Source organism: Megalobrama amblycephala, linkage group LG12, assembly GCF_018812025.1.
Source record: "Megalobrama amblycephala isolate DHTTF-2021 linkage group LG12, ASM1881202v1, whole genome shotgun sequence".
In the NCBI taxonomy this organism is placed as follows: domain Eukaryota; kingdom Metazoa; phylum Chordata; class Actinopteri; order Cypriniformes; family Xenocyprididae; genus Megalobrama; species Megalobrama amblycephala.
In genome coordinates, this window is record NC_063055.1 from 11273891 (window position 1) to 11292655 (window position 18765).

The 18765-nt window shown below is 36.9% G+C and overlaps 1 protein-coding gene across 4 annotated transcripts in view; it reads left to right on the top strand.

Moving 5' to 3' along the window:
• Window positions 1-18765, top strand: part of pde4d (phosphodiesterase 4D, cAMP-specific) — a 148136-nt gene that overhangs the window by 85807 nt on the left and 43564 nt on the right. The window contains exons 1-2 of one of the 4 annotated variants that reach the window (XM_048208702.1): window positions 419-1739; window positions 1825-2075. The exons of the other annotated variants lie outside the window; for them this stretch is intronic. Coding sequence (XP_048064659.1) covers window positions 1936-2075 — 140 coding nt within the window. The 5' untranslated portion in view covers window positions 419-1739; window positions 1825-1935. Of the gene's footprint in view, window positions 1-418; window positions 1740-1824; window positions 2076-18765 lie in introns of those variants that run through there. 4 annotated transcript variants of the gene reach the window in all.

Sequence of the window (18765 nt, forward strand, 5' to 3'; positions counted from 1 at the left end):
CTAAAAATCAAATACACTGCTGATCAATAACCACTATTTTGTATTCTGTAATATTTTTTCCTAGACTTTTCTTATGGCAATTTTATGATTGGTTTATGTAGTACAAACACTTGTCCATTGAGTCATCATGGATTTTATACAATGTAAAAACAAGATTTTTTTTTATCACAGAATAAGGCAGATATATATTTTATAGTTTCTATACTGTAATAAAAGATGAGATGATGGGATGACTTGAAAAACACACAAACCATACATTTTCGCAGTCGTGCGTTTATTGTCTTCACGTTTCATCAGTCAAAACATTTCTGATTTTTATTCAGCTACAGCGATAGCTGGATGCCTTTGGCCATATAAGGGATTTCCTGGAACGTCTTAAGTTATTACTTCTACGTTTTCGACTTTCCCTCCGTTTTCCAGTGTGAATGAAACATACATTACATGAGAGTTTAGTGCTCCATAATGTTAACATCGCCTCGTTTTGGATAAGAATAAATGTAAGGTCATGCATAAACTACCTTGTCTCTTTGAATTTGAATCTGAATTTATTCACATTGGCCCATGACAACCTCTATGTGAACACACTTGCCCAAAAAAAGTGTGGGGGACATGTCCCCCACGTCCCCTGCATATTCTACACCCATGTGTGTCTGTGTGGGTATATGATAGAGAAAGAGAAATCAAATCGCAAATCAGCTCACGAGTGTCTTCTTGTTACTATAGCCTCGTTGTCTATCCCTCTTTGAGGTGTCATTTGTTGTGGTAAAAAGCTAAAGAGTACAGCTTGCCTTACACTGACAGAATCGATATGCTTTAACTGCTGGAACGAAGAGGGCAGCAGGGGCTCTCGTTATGGGGTCGAAGAGGATGACCACATGCTGACAGGGAAAGAGATCTATGCAAGAACAGTAGTCTCACACAGTCCTGCAATGTGTTTTCCTCCCACACAAACACATAAAAGCTCATACACTTGGGATGTTTTGTCCAAGGGAGACGTTGCCATTGCAACAAAAATCAGATAAGAAAATGATTTATAGTGTATAAATAAAACAAAAATATTACGAAATATATGATCAGATAGTGTGGAAGTAAGGGGGGTAACTATGAAATATATTTTTTTTCTGTTGTGTTGACTGCCCTGATGTCTCTCTTTATTTTTAAGACAGGGTTCACCCAAAAATCAAATCTCACCCTCATGCCATTCCAAAACATAATAACTTTCTTACTTCCATGGAACACAAAAGAAAATATTTTGAATGTCAATGGTGTCTTACTGCTCAGTACTTGCAAAATAAGTCTTGAAAGCCTACATGGAAAAGAATCATAAGATTGTACATCTCAATCCTGCCTGAAAAAAAGTGATATTGTTTGCCATATTACCCACCCCTACCCTGCGGTACACAAATCTCTGACGTAAAACTGTCAAGAAAACAACAATAGGCTTCAACAACTTTATTGTTCAGGAAAAAGGTGGATAAAGCTGAATTGATTGAAACACTGAAGGATTTAGGGCAGTGTATACTTGCTGAACTCTACTGCCCTGCCCTCTGTGAAGCAAGAGGAAATATATCACTGGCAACAGGAAAAAACAAAGACTTGATATCGTTATGTGGATAGGAAGAAGGAATGTGGCCAAGCGTTTTCCAGATAAACACAATGGACGTCAGATGGGAACAGCTCGGCACACTCCGTCAGAGGCTGTTGTATTTGGACAGTATGGAAGCCACTGTTCATTTCAGGTCGATTTCATTTGTCTTCCCTTAAACGCTTAATAGAGTAGCTTGTTTTTTTGACTTTGTTAAATGTTATATATATTTTTATCAGCATTAAAGTGTGGCCAAATAGAAGATGGAAGTAGCCAAAACCAAACTCCACATGGCACCTTGGAAGTAAGGAGACAACATGGACACAGTTGTCACATAGTCTTTTCTCTCAATGAGAAGGATTCGTGGAGAGCTTGTTGAGAAACTCTTGAAAGCCTGTCATTCAATGAAGTCCAGCCGCAATCGCAGGGTTCGAGAGGAGAGAATGATACGCTTGACCAGCCTTCCTCTTCGGAGGCACTCTTGGATATGGTGAGAGCTTCCTTTAGTATATTACATATGTATTTTTGTGTTTGTGTTTTTGGTGAAGCTGATTGACTGCTGGGGGAGCTGCGTCCACAACACAACAATGTGTCAAGGAACATCCAGCGCTTTTCACATGCTGATTGTTTTAGTTGCATCATACATGATAGAGAGCACATGTCAGTTTGTTTGTGTGTGCGCGCGTGCCTGTTATTATGAACTGATGCTTTGTCGCAGGTTGCCGGGCTCTCATCCATCAGCTTGCCACTCAGGGTAAATTTACTGTTTAATGGTAGACTCATTTCCTGCAGCTTCATCCAGCATTAAACGCTTGAGCAGGTTCGCAGATGAGGGTGTATATCAACAGATTAGCAAGGGAGGTGGTTATAATTTCATCAGAACGGTGATTGTTTGTGAGCCTATCAGAGCAGAACCTCTCTAGCAGCCAAATATGATTATAGTAGTAGTTAATTTGTAGTTCATAGTCTTACGGGTCAGATACACTGATCATATTTGTTCACTGTCCATAATTATTTTCATATGGTTTGGGGTCTGTAAGATTTTTTTTTTTATGATAGTAAAAGTCTCAAATACTTTTTAGCTGCATTTATTTGATCAAAAATACAGTAAAACAGTAATTTTGTAAAATATTACAATTTAAAATAACTGTTTTAATATATTTTAAAATGTAATTTATTCCTGTGATGGCAAAGCTGAATTCTCAGCATCATTACTCCAGTCTTCAGTGTCACATGATCCTTTAGAAATTGGCAGCTGATTTGCTGCTCACAAAACATTTTTTATGATCATTGTTGAAAACTGTTGTGCTGCCTAATATTTTTGTAGCCTGACGTGGTCATACTCAATTCTATTTCGAATATGAGTCTGATACTGCTCCATTGGGCTTTGATTATGGGGGCGTATTTCAACCGATCCAGGAAAGACCTCAATTGGATAGACCTACAACCAATCAGAGCTACAGAGTAAGTGACGTATGTTGAGCGGCGCATAGTTGTCAACAGAACTCTTCTTAGCGACCATCGTGGCCAGCTGATAAATCAAACTTTTGCCGAATCCCGTAGGAAGGACGGCAAAGACATCTCTCCCATCGACAAATGCCTTGATCGCGGTCCTCTGTTCCTTTTTAAAAATGAATGCGCTGTCGATATCTTCTATAACAGACGCGATGGCGGAATCTAAGTAACACATCTCAGTTCTTCAACAGTCATCATTGTTGTAAACTAATTGACCTTTCGCAAAGACCCGCCCCCCTTACTGTTGCTTTGTCCGACAAGCCGTGGCGCTGTCACGCCACACAGAGTGGAAAATACATCGCGGAGCAAAGAGGAAACTGACAACACATCGACAGATGAGACAGAGCAGGTTACTTATGATATTAAACAAAGTCCCAGCTTTCAAACTGTAGTTATTAAAAAAAATCAAATAATAAAAACCATTTTGTGGCTCTTTAATGTGTTGTGACCATGATCGTGACCGATTGCTGTAGCGCCTCAGCTCAAGAGGCTCGTGAACCGATAGTATAATCAAATAAACATGAATGAACATGAGAATGAATGTTGTTTCAAACGCGGAAAGACGTCAGTATGCACAATTTTTCAAGTTTAACTCCACCGAGTTTAATCTTCTAACTCCTGACTGCTTTGTCGGACAAAACGGCGGATGCGGCGTTCTGATTGGTTAGATTGCTTGTCAATCAAACTCCCCAAGCGCTCTTTGATGACGTAGACGATTACGTTTCTGGTGATAATCTGTCAATCATCGCCCTGACAATGTGATTGGTCCGAACAGTTTCTGTTCAGGCATAATTACTCCTCTACGGATCGAGTCCAGACCGAACTCCCCGACCTCAAAATGTTGTGGGCGGGTCTAAGTTCGGCTGGCATCCAGGCTAATATTTTTGTGGAAACCATGAAACTTTTTTTCAGGATTCTTTTGGTGAATAGAAAGTTCAAAAGCATTTATTTGAAAAAGATTTTTTTTTAACAATTTGAAAGTCTTTAATGTCACTTTTGATCAGTTTAATGTGTGTGAATAAAAGTAATTTCTCTAATATTTTTCTGTTTTATTACAAAAAAGTATTTAAATAGACAGCACTAGGCTATTTATTGTGGACTGAATGAAATAGATTTAATATTTTTTTATTTCTTTTGCCAAAAAATCAATAACAAAAAAATTTAGAAAATAGCATTGGCTTCCGCTTACTGTTCTTTCGTAACAAATATGACGGCTTTACAGCAACCCTCTCATCTTTCAAATACAGGGACAATTTTTTCTTGAATCACTGCAGGCCCATCACGTAATCCCTGATGGTGAACTTGCCAAGGCGCTGATTTTCCCTGAAAGTACAGGCGCTTGTGTAGCACTTCTCATCCCTTTTGCTCAGCGGAGAGGCTTGGCTGATAGATGCTTTATTGAATCTGCCGCTGGGCTCCTTGACAACAGTGAGGAACGAGTGGGTGTCTCGCTATTAGTTCACAATAAGAACACAGTGTCAGCACAGTCAGCGGGCGGCAATCAGCTCCATCCGTATTTCCAGCCCTGTTGATGCGGGAAGAATAGTGCCTGAAGCGACTAGCATCGTTAGCGGCCCACCAATGCTAACCCGATTCGTTGCTGCCGTCATATTTCCTGTATGTTTCAAAACATCTCATGTCAGTGTGTGGGCTGCTGCATTTCATACATGGATAGTCAGGCTTACACAATCTGTTTGTGCGGTTGACGATAGCTTAACGGATGTGACGGGAACATCAAATACGCTAAGGATGTGCACTGTAGCTTCCTTTAAGGGACAAGGGGTTGCGTGACTAACCCAAATAACAGCATTGTTACTTTACGCCCAACTTTCACCGCTACTTAACAGCACCTTTTCAGTTGTATTAATTTGTCTGGGATGACTGCAGTCGTTATGCTAATTTTACATGCGATAGTTGTTTTTTTAGGCACACAAAGTTGTTCACATTAGGTCAAAAACTGCATCATTGCAGGACAATTGTAATATTGCTTCTGAGCTGTTGACCCAGTATGCACTTCAGTGTCTCTTTTAAGTGGCATATCACATAGCAAAAGAGGTAATCCAGGGAACAGCTTGCTCAGGAACGAATAAGCTACAACCTCAGTTCATTTGCAGTGCCCCATGTACCGAAAGACTTCTCAGTGAGTTGTCAAAAATGGGCTTGAAATAATGAACGGGAACACTTCCAGTGTTCTCTTAGTTTTATGAGGAATAGAGATCACTCAGAGCCCCCAATCCCCCGATGCATACACTCAGGGTTCATGGTGCTGTAAAATATTGTTGCTGATCCAAGGTGCCATCCACTTGAAAGCGTTGCCACCTGATTGTGTGACGCATATTAGTGCTCTGCTGTAAGAGCAGAGTCCGTCGTCTTACAACTGCAGGGGTGGGACTCCGGTGGTGGCTCACAAGTGTGAATCCCATACCAAGAGCCTTTGTGTTTTATTTTGACACCTTCTTATATCACGATATGAGTCATTTTATTTTGTGATAACGATATACCACAATATAGTTATTTTTGCTTTAAAAAGTTTTTATATTAATTTTTGATACCACTAAAACTTCATAAATCTCATCACCAATTTCAAAGTTAAAAAAAGAAAACAAAACTCAAGCTCACTGAAGACAAGTAAACATGAACATAATAGGAACAAAGAAACTTACAAGCAATAGGACAAAAACTACAATAGAACAAAGACCCAAATGAAATAGACCTACCTGAAAAACTTCAAGCACTATAAAGGCCTATAGAAATAGGCTACATAAATTATATAATTAGTCTTAGTCTTCACTGTGTAAATTAAGTATACATTTATTCTTAAAGTTACAAAAGTGACTCAGTCAAGAGCAATGAGATTGTTATTAGTGGCACAGACGGCAAAAGGTATATTAGGCTGCTGTCAAATGCATGGATCCAACATACTGTTACACATGCCTTTTCTTTCTTAACTGTTTATATTCAATTAAGACATAAATGACTGTGTTTGAGTATATTTGCAAATGGACTTTTTGACACATAATTATGTGTATTTGACGTTCAAGCCCAATAAGGCACCAAAAAGAACTCTGTTCAGTACTCATGCGCTGTATGAGCAGCAGCTTTATGTGCGCGTTTCGTGTGACGCTCAAAAACCGTCTCTCAGACAGCACACACATACTGAAATGAGTCCTCTTTCACTGCTTGAACGGTTTTTGAAACACCCGGCGCAATGGGGCACCAGGCGTGATGCAAGTGTTTTTTGCTAGTTTCAGCCCAACGCAGTTATCATTTTCAAGTCCTGTGCCACGTTATTTAAATCGCAAATGCATTTGCACCCATTTGCGTGCTGGTCTGAAAACAAGGTGTGTTCAGCCACGTTGTTGGCGCGTTACTATTTTGAGGCAACTGAAATAGACTGCGCCATTGACTTTCAACAAGGTTTCAGTTGGTCAATGGTGCAGTCAATATTTGTTTTGTTATTTAAAGAGTGCATTAGTAATATGTGCCTATATGTGGGTGCACAACGCGCGTAACACTCTGCTTATTACACACAGGGATGTGCAGCAGCACACAAACATGCCAAATTAAAAATAAAAGGATTACAATGTAAAACTTTATTATTGTATGCATAAAGATAAAAATGCTTTGGTGGAATGTGGCTTTTCCCGTAGATGTTTCCCCACTATAGATGCGTTCAGTTTTTCCGCTTGCAAATTCCACCTTGTAAATAGCGAATACGCCATGGCGTGAGTGCAACTGGCTTTTAAAGGAAATGGGAGATGAGACTCTGGTTGGTTTATTATACGTTACGCCCAAAACACACCCATTACTCATTAAGAGAATAGGGACAACCCTTTCAGACAATGCGCTGGGTGCACCAACCATTTTTCCCATCCTTAAACTATCAAAAGTGAATTCGGACACGCCCTAAGTGCGCTTGCGCTGTGCGCTTTAGACCATGCGCTTAGATCGTTAAAATAGGGCCCATCAACTCCAATGTCATGGTTTTATCAGGGAGGAACATATATGTATGTATGTGTATGTATGGGTGTGTGTATATATGTTAATATTCAGTAAATATTAGCCAGATCATATACGGTTTTCGTGTCTCATATACATATATCTAAGCCCAGTAGAGAAGTCAAATCATTTTTATTCAGCAGCTTTTAAGAGGAAATAGCAATTTGCCCTTGACCTGTTCAACTTGCATTGTGTTCTATTTTCCCCACAACATCCTCCCTCAGACCATTTAATCTTCAGGGAGAGAAAGGTCAGTACTGCAGTGTGATTATTGTGGAAATGCTTATGGCATAACAACGCATAAAAAGCGTAAGTGTGACGTGGCACAAAAAAGCATTTCAATGGAGAGCACCAGCAAGGGAAGAAGCAGCTGTAAGCCTTTGTTTTGAGATTTACATTCAATGACACACTTCTGTGGATGTGTTTCTTCTTATCTTCTCGGGTCCTTCCTCACTGATGCTGCCTTTTAGCCTCCAGGTCCACACTTTTCATCTGAATCTCAAGCCTGTGAGATTTACAACACCTGGAGGGGTTAAGAGACAATGTTTTCTGTATATTCTGGTTTTGTTTTAGCTTTATCTAAAGTGCGAGAGATTTCCACACACAGATTACAAACAGCAGCAAATTACAAAGGATTTTCAATGGAAAATTACAGTTTACAGTGCAAGTTAATCCAGTTTTCTGGATCCTATGGTAGAACATTTGGCATCACCAGTTGAAATAAAATATTCAGTATTTTCATTATTAAAAACAGCTTTGGCAAAAGACTACATGAGGAAATATATGTGCAAGGCTCACATTCAAATGTTTATGATTTAGTACACTCCACACATATTTCATTCTCACGTAGTGTTGCCAAACCTTCTGTTACACATAGCTTTGAGACAAAGATAGCATGTTGTCTATGCTAATGACTTGTTTGTGCTTTTATATACTGAACTAATTAGTGTTTCATTTAGCTAACGAATAATCTAACAAAAGAGTGAAAGTCTGGTTCATAGTTTGATTATATTTACAGATTCTTAAAGACATTTAAATATTTTGGAAGTTTATCCTTACTGTAGATGCATTATGCTATTATTAACTTTTCAGTCAACACATTTTTATGCTTTGCGTCATTCTTGCTTCAAAACAAACTTGTGCTGGACTTATCAAATGACACCATGCTTTTCCTGTTTTAAAAAAACATGCTGCTCTGGACAATACACTGAATTGCTGGCAAGATGACAGATAAAATATTGTACTTGTATCTGCTATACTGTATATAATAAATGATAACAATGGATGTCACAACATGTTCTGCAGAGTAATGGGTTTATTACATCCAAAACACATGGATGCTAAATTAAATGTCTGTATGTTTGTCAATCAAAGCAATCTGTATTCGCATACTCAGTTTAACTCTTTGTATTCAGTGATTTTACTTATAGCTGTTGGTATGAGGGGGAGGGACATAACAGAGCATTTGATTGGAGGAAAATCTGTGTAGTGCAGGATGAGTCATGAATATTGTTATTGATTTTGTTAACGTTCAGGCGTACACTAGCATATAGATGCTCCCCTCAAAGCTAACACACATGGACTACAAGTCACAAAACTGCATATTTTGATTTCACCTAGTCTTGAATATAGAATGTGCAGTCTCCTCCAATCAGAATTTAGAGTTGAAATGATCGCTTTAATAAAAAAACAATGTTGCACATAATTTTGTTCCTTTTAAAAGAAAAACGTAATGTTTTAAAAACTGAATGCACAATGACAATTTGATATTAATTTTGATATTTTTATAACAACTTATTAATATATGGCTCTACAAGCCTCATCTTTCAGATCCAGAGTCTTGCTCTCGAGCATGTGCTGATGACGTTATGCTCTCGTATGCTCACTGATGTGACATCATTCAGCTGTGTGTCAGTCTAATAATCCTATTACCACAGCCACATGCCGCTTCACTTGAAAACACCAGCTACAAGACAAACTGTCTATGCTTTAGTTTTGAATAGCTATCATGCTTATGCTTCAGGCTGTGTGATTTCATGCTTGTGATACTGTATAGTCTGCTGTTGTGCTGTCATTATTTAAGTGTTCTGTTTTGTATCCTAGCTTCAAATCAAATAGATACAGAAATGTATCAGCAAAAAGAACTCAATACTCACGGGTGTGCATCAGAAACCCTCTCTCAGACAACGCGCCGCGCATATAGCGAATTGAGTTCTCTTCGCTGTTTATTGCCCGTCAAAAGTTTAAAATCACTTTGTTTAAACAGCAATGCTTAAAAACGCAATTGATAAGTTTTGTGACTGCATAGCAACGTCACGTGAGCATAACTGCAATAGAGACAATAGTCCAAAATCTGTACCGGTTGACAGATTTTCTACCGGTTAATAGTGTCTACCTATATATCACCCACCTCTAATACCTATAGTATTGTCAGTACAAATAGTGCTGTCTGTTGCTCTCTCATCTGTCTTTGTGTCTCTCTGGAAGACTTTGTTTCTGTCCTTTCAGAGACATAGCATTTGGTCTTTCCTTGTTCTCCAGATGAATGCATCTCCAGTAACCTTGGTAACGTTGAATAGAATTTGATCATTTTGTCACTCTCGAGTCTTTAAAAGATTATGAAATAAGCTTGAGCACAGATGTAATAACATTTACCTCTGATTTTGAAGGCCTTTTTGTTTGACATTTTATGAATATTCAGCGTTAAAATGATTCTTGTACTTTGGGAAATGTTACTTTGTTCATTTTCTTGGTTTATAATCTCAGAAACATGATTTAAATATGTTTTTATTGAAATGGGCTTTTATCTTTTATGCTTTTTCTGTGATAGTGCCCTGAAGCTCCAGACTACGTGTGCTCCTCAAGTGGAACTGTAAGATTTATCACAGAGGCTGAGAGCTCTTGACTCCACCCAATGAGATAACAAGCCTGTAACATTTTCCTGATTATTTAATGTTTAAATGAGTCATGTAATTATACATGCAAGGCAGTTGGCTATTATACTTTGATCTTCTGATTCACATCTTTTAGAGCTCATAATACATCTTTAAGATATGAAAAAAGAAAGACATCTTACTGAAAATTTAGCAGCATACACAAGTGCTCAAGGTTTTGCTGGTTAGTATGGCCCAGTTAGAACCATTCCATCAGTTTCTAAAAAGCTTCTTTCTCTATTGATGATCATTTGACATTAGATGTGGATTATATTAGCTTCACACATCACACTCAGGATAGTTGCTATGGTGTCATGATTTTATGTTTTTGCAGCTCCAGATTGATTAGTTACAAGGCATTTGCAGCTGAGGTCCAAAATCTTCTGTGGTTCGAGCCACCTGCATCAGTTGAGCAACTGCCATTGAAATGAATGGGAATTCTAAATTAATTCTCCAGGTATTATTTACATGCTTGGTTATAATATGTTGTCTTGAAAAGCTGACACTGATGAAACAAAGCAGATCCTGTAGATTCTTGTTATCTCACAAAAATTCCCAAGGAGGAATGTTCATCGAACTATGACAGAAGTTAGTGACTGTTTCATCTGTCTGTTTTGTCATGCACGGTTCAGTTCAACTGTGCCTGCCATAATTAATTCATCTGTTTGTTGAGTTCATGGTCAGATGCATATGGCATTCAAGCTGTCTTGTTCGTAAACCCACTACAAGCACTTGTGAAATATGAATCTCATTCTCTGCTTCTGGATTTAATCAAAGTAGAGTATGTTGAGCTCATTGGACGCACAAGGTGAAATCGAGGTGTGTTGTTTTATGCATAGCAATAAGGAATTATTCTTATTTTACTTATGTAAAGCTTTGTTTTTCCATGGACATTTTAAAGAGATTTTACTTATATACTATATATTTACTTATATATATATATATATATATATATATATATATATAGTAATTATTTGTTTTTGAGGAATGTATGTGTATTGTATGTATATATGTATGCAGATATGTTAAAAAGCATTCATTTCTAAATTTCTCCTTGTAAATTTTATATATATATATATATATATATATATATATATATATATATATATATATATATATATATATATATATATATATATATTATTACAAGAAGAAATGTAGAAAAAATAATAATAATGATATACATGAGGGTATATAAATAAACTGTTCATTTAAATCTTGGTAATAGACATGGAAGTGCCAGTAATTTGTATATAGCAGTGTCAAGGGAAATGTTTCTTTGCTTATAATGAGCCTGTCGACTAAGAGGCCTCATACACAGCACAAATCACATCCTACCACACACAGGTTACAGAGTAAACCGATTCCCACACAGCTTTGGCCAAAGGCCAGCACTGTGAGGTACGTCATAAGCCAGTCAGGTGTGCGACAATTGGCCACATGCAGACAGGCTAATTAGCCGATCACTCTTCCTCGACAGTCTGGCTGTGTATGTGCAGCCCGACCGGCCCGCGCGAACACCTGGTGACTGAGGAGAAAGCAGTTTAACCCCACTGCTCCACTCGGGAGGCCATGAAATCCATCATGTTTCAGAGGTATTGCGTAGTCTACAAGCCAGGGCATTACTTGCATCCCCAGAGGGCATGAGCAATTTTTTTTTTCGATAAAGTTGTGTATTTCGAGACAAAGCTATTGAGGCAGTGGAGAAAACGAATTAGATTGAGTTGCGCCAGATGGAAAATTAACTTAGTTGACCTAGTTGTTGTGCACACCTAGTTGTTAGCTGGGTGGTTAAATTAATTCATGGGATGATGGCTAGTGTATTTTTCATTGCAAACAAACTAAAGACTTGCTATTTATTGAAAGCTTATTGCTTAAAAGTGATATGTGCAATTTTTTAAAATGTAAAAATGTTTTCCTGTTGCAGCTTAATGTGAAGAGCCAAGTACAGTATGACATTTGTAGGCTGATGAATGTTGTAGTGTAAATTTTGGATCTGAAATGGTTTTAGAAGTCTAACATGTAAACTTCTGGCCCGACCAATGGTGTGAGTTTGGGGTGGGACTAACTTCTACATTTGCATACTGAAAAGTGATTGGTGTGTTTGGAAACATTCATTAATTTTGCAATAATATTCTTAGATTAAGTAAATGATGCTGAAAAATAAGCAACGATTTACCTGATTATTGGCTTATTTGAAATTCAGAAACACGTATAATGTGCTTAAATGCAGATATTTTATTATGGTAGTTTTTAAGTCAAATCAACAAGAACAGCAGATGAGCTGTATTGAAATGTATTCATTTTAAACCAATACATTTTAATTATAAACAAAATATTCAGTTATTTTAAAACCATGCATATAAAGGACACAATTTGCATATCTTCGTTGTTGGCAGAAACCTTGTATTTCCAAAAACACTACTTTTCAGGAAATGGAAAAAATCACTTTTTTTTTTTTTTAAATAATTAAACACTGTGTTGTCAAAGTTGATATTGTTGCTTTATATATGATAAGACACTTGCATGTGTCATTATATTATTAACATTTTACCAAAATCAAGCTCAAATAGAGTTTTCAATTTGAAGAATTTCGGAAATACACGTTTTGTCCATCATTAGAACAGGCGCATTCAAGGCAGTAAGAGCACCGCAAGGTTTTAAAGTTTATTGTAGCTATTAGCTCAGTTTTTTCTGTCATTTGGCCAAAATCTCATGTTAAAAAAGATGAAGTGCTACGCATAGGCTATCTTAGACACTGGCTATGACTCGATGACAAATGGCAGACACAGTTCTCTGGTCCTCAAATACATAAAACATTAACCATTATATGTATGTCAAACAGACAGTTCTTTATTTACCCTTGCTTTGCAAACAAGCAGAGACGGCACTTCATTCACGATAGAGTTGGGGTGGAGTTATGACGTTTTTCCAACAATTGGAGGGTCCAATGGAGTTACGAGGTTTAGTCAAGCTCTTTTTAATACTTTACATTGGTTAAATATTTGCAAAGTTATTTAATATTTAAAGTTACTTAATTAAAAAATAGGCAGAGTAATTGTTACAATGATGGCAGATTTTGTCATGGCAACATTGTAATTTAAATAATGACATCTAGATAAATAAATTAAACCCATTTAATGGATTTAAGTAATTTTTTATATACTACAAAGGTTTTATTTTTTTGTTTTTAGTGTAGTGGTACAAAAACTGCACACATCACCTTAAAAGCTCTACTGTGTCAGCTGTAAATTTGGGTGTTTGGCTCCAATGCCACTAAAAAGTGAGAGTTTATCAGCAAACGGTGAGTAAGTGAGGTTACGATGCTACCTCTGTGCCTTTAAGCGAGTTATTTAGCTTTAAGATACTCTAGAGGGAGTTCCTGTCCCTGACCATTGCTGAATGATTCATACAGATACAGAAATCATGACCAGATCTTTGTCACATCTCGAGAAAATAGGTTCAAGATAACGTTAGGCACTGCTTCAAGGAGTCAGGAGAACAGTATTGCTGCCAGGTAGACAAGACGTCATTGATGCTCGCTGACAGTGAGAGATAGCGTGGCTTTTTCTTGCCTTCTGAAGAACAGTGATGGATGATGGGAACTACCTCCCTGTCTGCATAAAAAGCTGTACACTCTGTCTTCAGGAAGGGCAGTTGCAATGGCATTATATATCAGCCAGGTTAACCTGGATAAGCTGAGTTTATTATAGGCTATACTTGGCAGAGCTTAAAGGGATATTCATCACTAGCAGCTTTGATTGTCGTTTGATGGTAATGAACGATAAATGCGTATGTTAATATGGAGCTTTCGCTACACTTGGATGCCTGAAGCTCATTCCAGAGCAACTCATTCAATAAATGTGTATATTCATGTACTCCGTGGCAAATTTGATTTTTGCTATGAAACACCATGATCATTACATAAGTGTCATGCGGTAATAGGTTTTTGGCCTTGGACACATTTTTCCATCTCGGTGACTGCGTTTTTTCGCCCTCCTGTTGTGATGAGAATCTCAGAGTGAGAGACCCCTTGTTAAAGTATGTATGGCTAGTGATAGAGTGCTCCCTAGTGGTAACTAAAGGAAATTATACAATATAATATATGTTAAAATTATTATATAAATATTTTTTTTTCTAATAAATAAATTATGTATATATTTACATAATTTATTACATTTCAGCTCTGCACTGTCTGGTATAATTAATCCATTAAAATATTTATTTACATTTGTCTAATGAACTATTATCAAGCTTTTAAGAATAAGCTTTTAGATCAAAAGGTGTTTTATGATCATTAAAGTGTCCCTATTGTGGAATTTTGAAAATTACCTTTCATGTAGTGTATAACACAGCTCTAAGTGAATGAAAACATCCTGTGCAGTTTTAAATCTGAAAGTGCACCGTATATAAGTTATTGTCTCTCAAAAGTAAGAGTCGACTCTGAGTCAATTAAACGAGTCGTTTGTAAAAACGAATCCCAAGCCGTTTCATTGCAACGTCACAATGAAACATTAGCATATTACCCACTCACTTATTGCACGCACAGACGCCAGGGAAATCTTGAAACCTGGACCTTGTGCTGTGTGTTCCCGTCATTTTACTGACGACTGCTTCTTCAACCTAAATGTGTTCAACAAGGGATTCGCAGGCCGGTTGTTATTGAAGGATGGGTCAGTACCCAGTTTTCCTTCTCCGAATCACAACCTGTAAGTACGATTAATAATTGTTGCCACGTTTGACAGACTGACTGTTTTGTAGGAAAAAATTTAATTATAATTCTCACAGAGAAAATAATTTAAAATAGTTTATAGGAGTTATAGTATAGTAGTATATGGAATAGTTTTTAAGGAGCCAAGATATAAAACTGCCCCTAAACAAAAAGACTCACCTGTTCTGATGTGCAATCCAATTGAAACAGCACAAGTCTATATGTCCTCAAGTAAAAAAATAAAAATCTTCTAGACAAATATGCATTTAGTAAGAACTAAAATCCAGTGTCTAACATCCACGTGATTCTGAGTTTCAGTTCAATGGCCTGAGTAATGCTACTGGACTGAAACCTTTATACGTTTGTTGTATACGTTCCGCGCAGCTTGTAGGTCTCCGGCTAACCAGCTAACAGCAATATGTGTTCGCTCGCAGTTGTCTAGAAATGTGTCAAATGTTTTTTTGTTGTTATTAGTTGGAGTTATGATAAAGAATAGAGCAATACGTTGGTGTACAACTGCAGTGCTTTATCAATACATTTCTGCGTTGGGCTAACGCATATACCATGACTGTTTGGGTGTTTACCACCAAGCTGTGGGCTAGGTTCGATAACATAAAGTCTTTATTTTTAGAACAAAGCAGAGCACCATTATTATTATAAACAATGTAAGTGATGCAAGCACTGTATTGTACTCGTGTTAACCAGCAGAAGTCATCTGACCAATCACCGCAGATTAGCCTCACGCAAACTAGGGGTTCGTTAAAATTAATCGTTGAGCAAATAAGGTAAAAAATAAATTCAGATTATAAGACAATTAGGTCCCACTTTATATTAAGTGGCCTTAACTACTATGTACTTACATCAAAAAATAAGTACAATGTACTTATTGGGTTCATACTGAATTGCAAAACACTTTTGCAGCTTTTGGGGTGGGATACGGGTAAGGTTAGGGAAAGCTTTGGTGGTATGGGTAGGTTTAAGGGTAGGGTTAAGGTGTAAGGGATGGGTCAACGTAATTACAGAAATTAATTACAGATGTAATTACATGCAGGTGTTTTTAAAATATAAGTACAATGTAATAACATGTATGTACACAATAAGTACATTGTATCAAATGTTTAATTTAAATGCAAGTACATAGTAGTTAAGGCCACTTAATATAAAGTGGGTCGACAATTAAAATGTTTTTTGACCTTGCATGCTTTTAAACCTGTTGGGGACTCCCAAAACAAAAATAGCAACCTTTCAAATGCTATAATAGGGGTACTTTATAAACAAATTTTTGTGTTGTGTCTTTTGACTAATAGTGTATACTGTAGGATATTAGTTGATCATGTGTGTTTTTCATGTGGAGCTGGGGAAATCACCTGGACTTTTGGTATTAGATAATGATTTGATTTAAGGAGGTTTATGAATCGTACGTGTTGTTACAGTGGCAAGTGTTTTTCTTTAGCAGTTTTAGTATAGGCACATACTTTTAATTGACTGAACACAGTTTAAGCTTTCAATTAAAATCTGTCTTCATTATAGTTGACAGAATTCACAAATTACACAACCTCACCATGTTTAACTGGTAAAATGTCTTTTATATAATAAAATATTTGCATTTATATATATAAATAAAAGTCCTAAAATACAGCAATGAATGGCTGTCAATGGAGAAAGATGCCTTTTGCCCCTATAATAGTGTAGTTATGGCCAGTGGTGGACTGTACCTAAGTAAATTTTTCAAGTATCCGTACTTTACCGGAGTATTTTTACTTTTACTTTAAAGCAGGGGTCTCCAAACCTGGTCCTGGAGGGCCACTGTCCTGCAGTGTTTAGCTCCAACTTGCCTCAACACACCTGCCTGGAATTTTCTAGTATGCCTAATTAGACCTTAATTAGCTGGTTCAGGTGTGTTTAATTTGGGTTGGAGCTAAACTCTGCAGGACAGTGGCCCTCCAGGACTGAGTTTGGAGACCGCTGTTCTAAAGCATAATATTGTACTTTTTACTCCACTCCATTTCCTAAAAACATGCCATTCCTAGTATATATATATATATATATATATATAATTACAAAATAAACATTAATCTAAGTATTTTTTACTTTTAATACTTAAGTACATTAAAAATCAATTTACTGGAGTAATATTTTAATTTATAATCACTCAAGTACATGATTTGAGTACTTCGTCCATTACTGGTTATGGCATCTCCCCACAGTGGCTAACCAAACAAACCTTGAACACTTGTTGTTAGTTTGCTGCCATCTAGTGGACAAAGTAACATTTTTAGTGATAGAGACTTAAGAGAGGAACATGTTCTAAAATATAAATGCACTGCTCTGTCAGTTGTGTTTAGTTTCAGTATTATCACTTATATCCTTAAAGGTCTAATATAGGGGATTATTCAGTGCTCATTTGTGCTGCAAGTTCTTAAAGTCCCCCTGTAGTCAATTATTTTATCCCTTAAAAATCATCTTTGATCACCAAAATGACATTTAAAAAAAAAAAAATTCAAGTGAAAAAAAATTCTTCATGCCTTAAAATAACTTGAATGTAACTCTACAACCTTGCCTCATTTAATATACACGGATCAATGAATATGCAAATTAGCCCCGGCTCCACTCACGTCAGCTCAGAGAGTCTACTGTTGCTGCAGTGACGATTTGTTGTGTTGTGGCTACATGAAATAAATGAACATCCTTTGAATGTGCGCGAATTTCCAGCGTATTTACTTGAACTTATCAGGTAGGCTAATATCTATGATTTGATTAGAGGTGGCCAAAATCAGAATTTATAATAGACTGAATAGCTCTCTCAGAACTTGAGTATGCACACGAATCACGGTCACAGCATCAGAGCATAATTGTTTTAGCTATGTTTTATAGTTTTAAAGTATTTCGAAGGACAAAAACATGAACTTTATTGGATTTACTTCAAGTCAACTGTCACTTTACTTTGGCGCGAGCCCCTATGCGCTCTTGGCACAGCCCTTGCGATGGTTCTGTCATTAATTAATATGAATTAATATAGATAGCCTTTTGCTTGCCTACGTTATCAAACAGCTAATAATGTGTTGCTAATGTTACACAAACCGTTCCTGTTCTTTATGTCAGACAGAGTCAGACAGCTGCCTTCTAACAATCAGTATCCTTACAAACGCTTTGAACAACTCAGAATGTCAGTGGAGAAAGGCTTATAGTTCATCATAACATCGTAATAGACTCGCTATTTTGATAAATCTACACAATTTTTCATATCAACAGAAAATTTACCAGGATAACCTGGCTTCTCTCGAGACTTTCCTGCTTCAGAGCAGTCATAGTTAATGATATGCTAAAGCCTGCCGGCACGTTGTTGTGATTGGTTACGAGGTAGTCTGTGACGTCACAAACACCACCGTTTTTGGTTTACTGCAGTTTCAAACATAAAATACTCAGCAATGTTGCTGACTTATGAATTTGCACATGGTTTGTCTTAAAGCATATTAAAAACACTACATAGACGTATAAACAACATTAAAAACTTGATTTTCACCACCACAGGGTTTTAATTTTGCTATTCTCATACAACATTAGCAACTATTTTCTGAAGAAACTGTCACTAGTGGTTGGGCACAATGCTAGAGGGTCGAGGAACTTCTATGCAGTTGCTACATTTTTTCTGAATGTATTTTAGTGCATTTCTATTCTTCAATAATGATTATTTATTTAATGGCTTTTGGGGGCCACCATAGGGTCCTTGATTGAAGACTCCTGGTCTGTGGGATTTGCCTGTTTTATTATCTGCTAGGAGAAAATCATAAGTCTGATTGCTTAGAAAAGTCACAGAAGGCAATAAAATATGAGGAATCATCAGTTAAATACCAAAGATTAATAGTTTGGGGTTGAATTAAGATTTAAAATGAACCTCTAACCCATGAGTGATAGTAATAGCATCACTAATGAGTTGCACAGTTTAATGCACAAGCAAACGCTAAACAGATTTCTGACCACATACCCATCATGTAACACAGAATGAATAAATGAACTAGTAC